This window comes from Syngnathus typhle, linkage group LG9, assembly GCF_033458585.1.
Source record: "Syngnathus typhle isolate RoL2023-S1 ecotype Sweden linkage group LG9, RoL_Styp_1.0, whole genome shotgun sequence".
Classification (NCBI taxonomy): domain Eukaryota; kingdom Metazoa; phylum Chordata; class Actinopteri; order Syngnathiformes; family Syngnathidae; genus Syngnathus; species Syngnathus typhle.
The window spans coordinates 8,399,594-8,410,838 of NC_083746.1; the positions used below are offsets into that span (position 1 = coordinate 8,399,594).

The 11,245-nt window shown below is 39.1% G+C and overlaps 2 protein-coding genes across 4 annotated transcripts in view; both read left to right on the forward strand.

Moving 5' to 3' along the window:
• Positions 1–6,212, forward strand: part of thsd7ba (thrombospondin, type I, domain containing 7Ba) — an 89,160-nt gene extending 82,948 nt beyond the window's left edge. For all 3 annotated transcript variants that reach the window (XM_061287714.1, XM_061287717.1, XM_061287716.1), the window contains 5 exons: positions 1,135–1,230; positions 2,603–2,685; positions 3,059–3,248; positions 3,528–3,615; positions 3,928–6,212. In XM_061287714.1, coding sequence (XP_061143698.1) covers positions 1,135–1,230; positions 2,603–2,685; positions 3,059–3,248; positions 3,528–3,615; positions 3,928–4,003 — 533 coding nt within the window. In that variant the 3' untranslated portion in view covers positions 4,004–6,212. The remainder of the gene's footprint in view (positions 1–1,134; positions 1,231–2,602; positions 2,686–3,058; positions 3,249–3,527; positions 3,616–3,927) is intronic.
• A 1,035-nt stretch (positions 6,213–7,247) lies between these two features.
• On the forward strand, positions 7,248–11,043 carry hnmt (histamine N-methyltransferase). Its single transcript, XM_061287699.1, has 7 exons — positions 7,248–7,363; positions 8,211–8,357; positions 8,598–8,650; positions 9,347–9,454; positions 9,561–9,691; positions 9,803–9,896; positions 10,042–11,043. The coding sequence occupies exons 2-7, from the start codon at positions 8,221–8,223 to the stop codon at positions 10,401–10,403; spliced, it is 885 nt and encodes a 294-aa protein (XP_061143683.1). The 5' UTR covers positions 7,248–7,363; positions 8,211–8,220; the 3' UTR covers positions 10,404–11,043.
• Positions 11,044–11,245: the final 202 nt, after the last annotated feature.

Consider the following 11,245-nt stretch of genomic DNA (forward strand, 5'->3'; position numbering starts at 1 on the left):
TTTTAAACTATTGAGTGAACAAAAAGCTGCAACACACTGTTAAAAGAGGCAGTGGATAAGAAAAATACTTTCTTTGACAAGAACAAGCTGAATGCTTGAATCACAGCGCTCTGACTCATCGACAAATATATTCAATAGATTGAACTGACAAGATTTTTGCCGTGCTTATAAAATCCCATTATCGCCATCCAAAAAAAAGAATGGATGTTTGAAATAAAACAATAGGTGCTTCAAAGTAAAGATACATACGTGTGACTATTAACAAATATTAGTTTGTACCTCAATTGGCCATCGCAACAGATTTCACAGCTTTGTGTAATTATTGTTTTCAGTGTTTACTAAACTAATGCAAAAAGGTTAAACGCAAATATAGCATATCTAGATATGCGGTGGTGATATTAATGATGGGTTTGTCATATTAATGTCGCATTGAAAAAAAATTGAGTGTTACAGGTCATTATTAAAAGGTCAGTATTCGAAGCAGCGAAAGGTCACTGCTCCGTCGTGTATCCAATTTTAATGAAATAATGAAGATGGCTCATCAGGTTACGGCTTGGACTTTACAGATGTACTGTGTGTATTTATTTGCCATGAGTTTCCATTGAGTCACGCAGTTCTAAGTGCAGTTTCTCTGTGTTTTGTTAAATAGGCTTGCCCTTTCCCTGCTCGTACGTTGATATTCAGAATAAACCACAGGCTTTTTATTCCCTCACTAATTATCCACTTTTAAAACCACTTGTCAAAGTACTTGGCATTTCATTTAATGCCACATTCTTCTCTTGGCAAATTTGTCTTATCACAATGGTCTGATCTTTAATCCTGTTTTTTTTTTATTTATTTTTTATTGATGAAACAGCCAGAATGGAGTCTGACTTAAATAGTTCCACGTTTTGTTCACCAGACTTTCCCTCCAGCAAAAATGTACTTAGGAAAAAAACAGGCAGTCTCTAATTCAGTTCCAACCAATTCCAGCCATCCCATTTCCCCGTAATCCTTACGGAGTGGTAAATAGTACCTCTTTTTCCTCCATCCGCATTATGTCTTATCCTGTGCGGTAAATGTCTATCGTAGCCTAACAACGGCGCTGAATGGTCGATACGAGCTGCTAATGAGCATCATCTGCTTCTGCTGCAGGAGGCCAGTGCTACAGTTACCAGTGGAGAACAGGAGAATGGAACAATAATGAGAGAGCAGTGTGGTGTCAGCGTTCAGATGGTGTAATTGTCACAGGTGAGCACTGTCATCTTATCACACCAGATGGGTCTGGAAGTTGCATTCTCATACAAATATGCAGAGCTGCACATGAATGTGAATATCTGTGCACTATGGCCGTGTTGATGCAGGGGACAGTTCTGTTTTTACACTCCTCACGTTGGTGAGATGCAAGTGCATCAATATGCATGATGAAGGTTTTGTGCTAGAATGTTTATCAACTGTAAAAGATGCAACATTTTTTACAGTGTACAATATCTCAACTCGGGGACCACTGCTTTGGTGGAATATGATTTTATTTTGCGAAGGAGGATAGACCTATCCAGGCTATTTATTTGCATTTGTATGTCTATTTTGGGAAGCTCATACACATTTGACATAATTTGGATGGGTAAATGATTCACAAAATTAGATGGAAAGTAAGTCTAAATAATGAATCAATTTTATTTTTAAAAATGTTACAATTATTTTTTCATTTCCAATTGTGCGGACCGCCTGCAACCGCCACGGACCGCTGGAGGGCCGCGGACCACCAGTTGATAATTCCTGCTCTAGACGTATGCCTCAGTTTTCAAAAGAATTTTGTCAACAACCTAAAACTGAGCTGCAGCATAGTGGCCACAAAGTGTATTTTTTTTTTCACTCATTAAAAGACAAAAAAACAAAATATCCAACATTATTGATTAGCCTGTGTACTCACATTTGATGGATAATGTATGTGGGATTTTTTTTTTTTTTGCAAACGGCAATGTTTAATCCTCTCCATCAGAATCCGACGCATTCATTTCGAAATACTAGCTGATAGTAGAAAAATATGTCCCGCGGTGCCAACACGTCTCACACATCGCACATGAGAAGATGAATTTTAGTATACTGCTCTAGTTGAATTTACCACCTTATCTGATGTGCCTATTCTCAGTGCGCCCTTTATTGATTCCTCCGCTCACTCTTAGCATAAGTAATCAATAAGCCAGAGGCTGAGCCGGGAGACTTTCAATCCATATAAATATAATCATGCATTTGTATGTGTGGGAAGAAAAGCAGGCAAAGAGAAATGGAACAAAGGTAGCAGTGCTATGGGACTGGAGGCTTAGGGTGAGCTCAGTGTGCTGTAAATAGAACCTGAATGTGATCTTATCGCTTTAAAGAAAATGTTTCTGGCAAATATGAGCCCGGGAGGAATAACCTCCCTCTGGAGAGGAAGCCCGACACTCTTTGATATTTTGACATGTAATTTTCCAGGTTGGAATTAAAATGCTCGCAGATTGATCATGGACCCTGATAGGCAACTAAGCCCATTAATCAGTGGTGACACTACATTAATTTAGTGATCGATGAGCCCAGGCATTGAAGTGAAACCCCTTTTTTTTTTCCCCCTCTTCTCCTTTAGGGGGGTGTTTCCCGCAAAAAAGACCGAGCATGATTCGGCACTGCCATCCACCGTGCACCAAGCCCTTCTCACACTGCACGTCGGTAAGATCACACAACCGAGATCAATTCCTGTCTCATCTTACCACTTTCCTGCCATGGTGCTTTATTTGAAATGATGACATGTAGCATTTTGAAGCCGTAGAATATAATTATATAAATTCAGGCTGGATGCCAGGATGCGACTACCGCAGGTAGAGAAGGTTCGGGAGCTGCATACAAATCAAAAGGCAATCAAGGAGATGTGAGGAAAGTTTGAAGTTTTACTGCCCCTCGCAGTAGCTTTTATGCTACTACAAGACTGAACCAAAGCTGAGCCCAATAAAGAATTTGAACCCTAAATATAAAAATGATGCCGTGTGTGCATTGACTCAGTGATTATATTTACCGTGCTGCTCCCTCACCGGTCACCATGCAGAGTGGGGTATGTGGTTGTGAGAAGGGTTACACCGAAGTGATGACCACCCACGGCTTCCTGGACTACTGTACTCGAACACCGGGCGCAGACACCAATAAGAAAGCTGACGTGAAAACCAACTCGGGAAGATTAAAACCATCCCGGGCCCGAGACCGTCTCACAGAGTGGACCTTACGACCCGTGGGCCCAGGTACTGAAATGGAAATGATCTGTTATGCTTTGACCCCGTGCCCGATATCATTACTTTTGACTAGTCGCTTTATAGAGCTTGAATCTCGAAGCCAGTTATCGTAGTTCAGTGTTTCCACCGGGCCTGTCATTATATGCTGTAAAAATAGCCGAACCGTGACACTGCAGAAGGATGAGTTAACGGACGCTGAAGCTAATTCTTCATTTGAAATCACGAGAGTAATATTTGAATGTTTTCTCATCGAGTATGAATAACTAAAAGTTGACTTTTATTGCACAGATGGAGGAGTAAAGCTGTGGGTTTACGCCGTGACTGTGGTTGGATTCATCTTAATACTCTTCATTATTGCATTCTCGTTCCTGGTCTGGTATGTAGCATGTTATTTGCTCAACAACGTCATTGCGACCCCCGACCCCCCCCCCCCCCCTTCCAGAAAAGCTCAGCTGCATGTGCTCGCACGCACACACACACACACACACATCGTAGATGTAAACAGTCACATCTGCTCTTCATGCTGTCGAGGATGACTTATACACCTCTCAACATTTTGCCACTACTTTGCTATCACGTAATACAACTGTACGTAAAGATTGATATCATGTCAGGTTGCCTTGAAGTGACAAATCAGAAGCAATGTCAGCTTGTCTTGTTTACACCTGTTTTTTTTTTTCCTTAATAGTAAACCAGCCAAAATGACGACACCTCCGCCACAGAAGCCTTTGACCCTGGCCTATGACGGTGACATAGATATGTAACCACATTGGTGTTCTCCATACGAATGGCCTCCACCGCCTTTTGGCCGGACTCATTCAGGCGGTACGAACGGACCGAGGTACTCCGACAGAGTCGCACAAATAACAATCGCTGTTGAATGACACACTCACACATAGTAAATTGCTCCTTGAAAGAAGAGCCTGAGAAGTCAAAGTTGCAACATGGAGGCAGCGCTGCAGGCTGGCTTGCAAACCTGAAATCATCACAGCTTGCAAAAGCTGAATCATTTTTAGTTTTATTTTATGGTCGTGTATATGTTTGCTAAAAATCAGAAGGACCAAACGAAGATGTGGTTGTCTCTTAATGGACATATTAAAAATTCATGACATACAGAGACTGAACATGGAACACTTTTCTCATCCTCGTTGGAAATTTATCAAGGAAATGTCCACTTTTTTTGTGTAACCAGCCTTTTTTCGGAGAATAAACAAACAAAAAAAATGCTTTTATGCACTACATTAGTGCTGATTCACGATTCCCTTTCCTTTGAAATGACTTTTATAGTGTTTGAAATGTTTATGCAAGTCGTTGCTGTTGGATTGTACTTTGTTGACGATGCCATACTGTATGTTGTGTAGACGTGGAAACCAAAAGCAGGCTTGCCTCCAGTTTAACAATTCTCATTTTTCCTACGCAAATGTCATTAGAAGCCGATAAAAGTGAACATCATTTCAGTGGGATTGCTGAATGTCACGTGAACTTAGATCATACAAAAGGTATAGGAATGTCAGGAAGAGAAAGATACACAGTTTGGAATTCTTTGGGTAATGACATGATGGGTCATCATTTTGCCTTTCTACTCCCCCACAATTGATATGAAATAAAACAATCACTTTGCAAATAGAGCAAAGGCTTTCAGCTAGATTTTGAGATTTTCCACATATATTCAAGCTGTCAACCTTCAAAGAGTCTTTCTTTTCTTTCATATTTAGTTTGCTCAGCTGTACTGAGAAGCAGAAGAATGCAATTCTTCTTCAAGGATTTGGGGGCGGGGGGGGGGTCTCTTAAAGTTTTTTTGTGTGTCATTATTGCTCAAATAATAGATTGTACTTGTATAAAAATAAACAAAAGAACAAAGTTGGAAATCACAAATTACTCGTTTGTTCATTTCCGGACCAACTTTTGGATCTAATTTGATTTGCGAGAAACCACCGCGCCCGACAACCAACCAACCAATCAGCGACAAAAAAGGGTAACTGACAAGGCCTCAATCATTTCTCATTTACACCTCGAAGCCTCATGCCAGTATTTTCCTAGTTGCACATAAAATATACAGTTTGAACTAAATGACAAACGCTAACTCCGCTAATAAAGGGTAAATATATATTTTTTAATCCCTTTTTTTTTTTAAATCTTCTCGCAGCTTGATTGTTTTAGTTCAAACTCGTATTAGTAAAGGCAAAATCATGAACACTGTTGTCCAAATTCAATTTTCCATTCACCTATTTAGTTCTCTTTTTATTACAAGTTATCTTATTCCTCATCATGCACAAGCAAGTATTCTTTGCTAGGTGACACGAAGGACAATTAAAAACCAAATATTTGAAAGCACAAATGAAGTCATTTATTTTCTGTATATCTGCTTTTATTCTCATATCCACCATTTGCTTATGCAAAAAAAAAAAGAAGTTTACCACCAAACTATCATCTCGATGGATCCTGCAATCAAGATCAACTCCTACATTTCCAACCTTTAGTGCATTATTCATATGACGGAATGGATTATTGAGTGATAGTAGGCAGCTGACAACAGTGTACCCTACCTTTTTTTTTTTTTTCCTCCTGCCTCCACAAATTGAATATTTGCTCTGGTGTTACCTGACCTCCTTCTGAATGTATTACCGGTAACTATCACCCGTGGTTGTTACTCGATGTAGCAATTGTATTTCAGCAGCTGATTGTGCGCAGGTAAGCTTGATGTATTCTGAAACAGAAATGCTCAAAGTGGCCTTGAAAAAAATGCTCTGTTTTAATAGTTGTGACAAGTTCAAAAGATGCAGTCATGAAATTGGATCAAACTGTGAACTATGGATCATTTCTAAAGACCATGAACATATCAACTTTGCTGGCATTTCATTATTTCTCCTGATTATAGATTGGCTTGTGCCCCTTATTGTTTTTCAAATATCATGCTATTTGTGTTACTATTGTGTGTATTGGAGATCTGAACACTGATGCAAATAAATTGTGGAACCCTGTGAAACAAAGAATCACGTCTTTTTTTTTTTTTTTAGGTCTACACCTGTGATCTTAATCAGCTTTGTGACTCTCATGGCAGGGGGATGAATAATGAATACTGATCATTCTCACAGCGTCGTGCCGGATGTGAGGAGAAATGTGTTTAAAATCTTTGGTGAGATCTAATGGACTCATTTAAGACTGTCACTTTTGTTTAAGCCAAGGTTCAATTCCAAATGCTTGTGTCGCGGCCATCTGATAGGAGGCAAAGCTGTGGGCTAATCTTGTCAAGTTAAATTAATTTCATTCTGGAGCCTCCATGGGCATATTTGCAGGTCTCTGTGACGATACGTGAACAATTTGACAATGGGGAAGTCTTGTAATCTGTTATGGACTGCTCTACAGACATTTGTCTGGAACAGAGCCAAACAAAAAAAATGTTTTAATGATTACATTGCTATTTGCAAGATAGCTATCTATATTCATGTATTCACCAATTGACTTTTTTTTATTCAGTAAAACAATTTTATTGAGTAAAACAAACAGGTAAGAAGTGACAACTCTGATATTATCACTATATTTGGCTAATTGGCAAATGTTTACATACTTTTATCCAATAATGAGGGTTATAATGCAAGCACTCAAAAGTAATAAAAAGACTTTGAAATTTAGGCTGGATTTTAGAAAGAAAAGGAGGAAAAGTTGTGTAATACAGTTATACTTTTGTGTTGAGTAAAAGTTTCATGAAGCCGAGAAAGGCTGGAAGTGTGTCTTCAAACTCAATAGTGTCAGTCTTTGTAATTTTCCATTTTAAATTATGCAATAATCAAACTGGCCTTATTGCTTTGCTGTTTCAAACCAAATTTTATCAAATGTTAAAGGAAGAGGTGTCAAATTGTTTTGTTTTTTTTACTTGTATACAAAGACTTGGGTCTCTGCAATGACTGCCCACCCACACAAGTAAGTAAATCATGTCATATCTGCCAATTTCTGAAAATGTGCCTGTTGTTTTTTCCAAGCGGGCTATGGCACCCTCTAGTGGCGAACCTTGAGCAATGCGTGACAGGGGTGCGGCAGTGTTCTTTACCTTTTCCCCTCCAAAGCTGCAGGTAGTGCACATTGACAGACTGGACTGCGTAGAGCTGCACACACCGCCCCACACAGTAAGTGCACGAATATTTCGCATTTTGTGAACACGATGAATGCGTGTGAGCAAACCGAAATGTGCCATTTCTATATGGCACTAGTAGGCTATTTCACCTCCCTGCACGGCACAAGTGTTTTGTCGCGATTTCTTTCTCGTTCTATTTCCGCCCAGTTGCAACTAATTCTTCACCACACGGAAAATGCTTCATAAATCGCCTCGATGGATTAAGCAATCCAAACCCGGTTGCAGGTTGAATAATGTTCGTCCAAAAAAAAAAAAGAAAGTGATGACGTCACCGGTGAAGGGCGATTGCTGTCATCGCTCTTGAATTCAGCAATCGCCCATTTAAAACAAAAACCACAAAGAATTGTTTTATTACTTCACATGCCATATAATTAGGTACAATGTTGGGAAATCTAAGATAATAACTATGCTTTATCAAAACAACAATGCAGGGTTAAAGATTGTCAGATGTGATACTTAATATTCCTGTGTTGAATCATTTACAGTGCTGCCCTGACAAGTTCTTCTTCTTTCCTGTATGTAAGACTCAACCTAATTAGGTGACTAATACGACGTCAAGAGAACAGTGGAACTTCTGAATGGTTGTAAATTACAGTTAGGCTTTTATTTTGAAAATGTTTTTATTTTACTTATGTTTCAAAATAGAGTTAGGGTTTTAAATTGGGGTTTCAAACAAGGGTTAGGGTTTTAAATTGGGGTTTCAAACAAGGGTTAGGATTTCACAGTATGGTTTCAATGTAGGGTTAGGGTTTCAAATTAAGGTTAGGGTAACCCATAAATAACTAAAATTTGTGCCTTGTTGTGGTGAGTTGATATTGTGTTTTGTATTATCTTGCCAGACATAGCATCATGGCATCTCCACTCAAGAGTTTGGTCTACGATGATAACCGGTACCAGAAGGCCTTCCATCTTTTTCTCGAGCGCTCTTCTGAACATCAGTGTATGAAGGACTTTATTCACAATATCCTGCCAGACATTGTGTCCAGGTAATCCACTTTGCACACCTGTTCAAATAATAATACTGTCACACGAAGAGTGGACCCAGACAAATTGTTAAATGTTAAATGTCACAGAAAAGCTATTCTATGTGACAGAAATAATGAATCAAACCATATGAATTTCGAAATATTTTGGTGTTTGGCAGGAGACAAAAGGGTCAAAGAGTGTGGCCAATATTTGGCAGGTTGGAAAATGACATTTAAGTCAATCTCTTCTTTCCCCCATAGCATCGGAAACGGGAAGCCCCATCTGAATGTTATTGGAGTTGGAAGTGGTGATGGTAAGAGACCACCGCGCTCGACGCAGTTTTATTATAGCCGGGCCAACTTCACATTTTATGATTCTATATAACTGAGTAACCTCTGCAGTGGTCAACTAAGGTGAGGACACATTCTTGTATCAATAACTAACGTTTCCTCAATTGCCATAGCACAGGGGTGTCAAACTCAAGGCCCGGGGGGCCAGATACGGCCCGCCACATCATTTTATGTGGCCCGCGAAGGCATCATATTTGTGTCATTACTAGAATTGCAAATTGTCTTCACTTTTAATATCTTTTTTTTTTTTTTTTTAATATTTGACCAGTTTTTACTCACCTGATTTGAAAACAAGTTATTTGTCAGTTTGTTTTGTAGCTTTTACTGTATATAATATGAGGTGCTCGCACATTTATTTGGGTTGACAGTCATAATGGCCCTCCGAAAGAAGCTATGACTACAATGCGGCCCGCCCAAAAAATTAGTTTTTTAACACATGGCCACAAAGCATTTTTTAAAGTGGAGTACCGATTTTTAACAGTGATGGTTTCTAGGTTGGAAACTAAAAACGTTCACCGTACGATTTGAAATATTCAACATGTTGACGCTTGTCTATTTGTCTACATTTGTCATTGTTTCTGTGAGGAAAAAGTAGGTTGCAGTTTCTAGGCTATGTACTGCATGTGTGTTTGGGATTGAAACTGTGCTGGTGCCGGTAGGTCGCATTGATCTAGAGATGTTCTCTAAGCTTCATCTGAAGCACCCCGGGGTGACGGTGGACTACGAGGTGGTCGAGCCCAGCAGCCAGCAACTTCATAGCTACAAAGGTAGCTTGAGCTTTTCTCCCATCACGTGTTGATGTCACAGAAGGTCTTCGGACTACGATGGTCTGATTGTGAACTTGTAAAATATATTTTGCATATACTGTTGCAGTGTTGGTGTCACAGAAGTCTGATTTGGATTATATCACATTTAAGTGGAACAAGATGACTTCCTCTGAGTTTGAGGAACAATGGAAGTTAAAGGGGATGACAAAGAAGGCTGATTTAATTCACATGATTCAGGTTTGTGCTGAGGAAAAGTTCACAAAATCTGTTCGTTTGCTGCAGTGCCTTAAGTTGGCATTTTATGAATCCAAACGTGAAGCTCGTTGATTTGATTTGTAAAATCGACAGATGCTCTACTATGTCAAGGATGTTGAAGCCACCGTCGGATTCTTTCGAAGTCTCCTTGAACAAAATGGGAAGCTTCTCATTATTCTGGTGTCTGGTAAGGGATCTGATCTCTCTGTACACTTTATGGTCTGTCCTAATATTTACTCTACAGGTGCATCTCAATAATGTAGAATAATGAGTCAAGCCAAGTTTTTTATTATAGCTGTAGACTGACATCTTCAATATGATCTGTTTTTCAGGTGAGAGTGGTTGGGGAAAGTTGTGGCAGACATTTAGGGGTCAGATCAGCGTCTGTGAAATAAGTCAGTGTGTGACCACGGCAGATGTGAAAAGCATCCTGGACTCGGGGGGAGTGCAATACAAGAGCTACACGCTGCCTTCAGAAATGGATATCACAGAGTGTTTCTCAGAGGGTGATCAAAGTGGAGAACTGCTGCTCGACTTTCTCACTGAGGTAGATCGCTTTAGCCAAACAGCCTCACCGCAACTAAAAGCCGATGTCATCAAGTTACTGAGAGATCCGGCTTGTTCTCGCGAAGCTGACGGGAAAGTTCTCTTCAACAATAACCTGGAGGTGATCGTGGTCGATTCACCAAGATAAGATTGAAATCAATACGCGTGTGTAAGATAAGCAAAAATAAGTTTGAAGCTCCAGGTAAGCAACGTGATTTCAGCACTGATCCTCTAAAGAGCCTCTTTTATTCATCAAGAAATAATTTTAATGAATATTAAAAAGGATGTAGCAATTGGAATCAGCTTTAAATTGTTTATCATATGGAGCACAATCCATTCTGTCAACCTTGATTTGTTGGATGTGTTCCATTTTTGGGTCTAGGGTCATCATCACGTTTACCTTTATTTATTTTTTGGCCAGTTTTCTCTTGTCTGCATAAAAAGGCCAAAGAAGCAAAACACTTTTGGGAAAAATCATTTAGTTCTCTGAACTGAATCATTGGGAGATATGCAGATGTCTCAAATATGTTGTTCATATTCGGTAGCGTTGTGTTTAGCACGTCTGCCTTGTAAATTCCGAGATTCAGGGTTGTTCTGTGGTGTGTCAGAAGGTACAATGTAAGATAATTAACTTTGATTGCGCTGTTTCAACTTGTCAATAATTTTTTAATCTTTACTAGTTGTATTTCAAAATAGACAAATAAATCTGACGACTTGAATTGTATTAACACTTTTTTTGCAAAAATAATCTGAAATATTAATTTAATTAAATGTGTTGATTAATGTTTTTTTTGGTGTGTGCGTGTGACTGGCAACAAAACAAATTAGCAGCCAAAAAGAATATTGCAACATCATTTTGATGTACTTCACTTTAAAGGATCCTTTGAGTTTAATTGTTATGTGCCTTGATGCAAGTGTTAAAAAGAGTGAACTAATTACATTTTAGTATTGGATTTAAATTAGTTTAAGGCATTGGCACCATCTTGAGGG

What these genes read in the sequence shown, in the direction of transcription:
- hnmt (XM_061287699.1), top strand. Translation starts at nt 8,221, where the DNA reads ATGGCATCTCCACTCAAGAGTTTGGTCTACGATGATAACCGGTACCAG. An exon ending in CTGCCAGACATTGTGTCCAG is followed by an intron (nt 8,358 to 8,597) that starts GTAATCCACTTT and finishes TTTCCCCCATAG; the next exon opens with CATCGGAAACGGGAAGCCCC. An exon ending in TGGAGTTGGAAGTGGTGATG is followed by an intron (nt 8,651 to 9,346) that starts GTAAGAGACCAC and finishes TGGTGCCGGTAG; the next exon opens with GTCGCATTGATCTAGAGATG.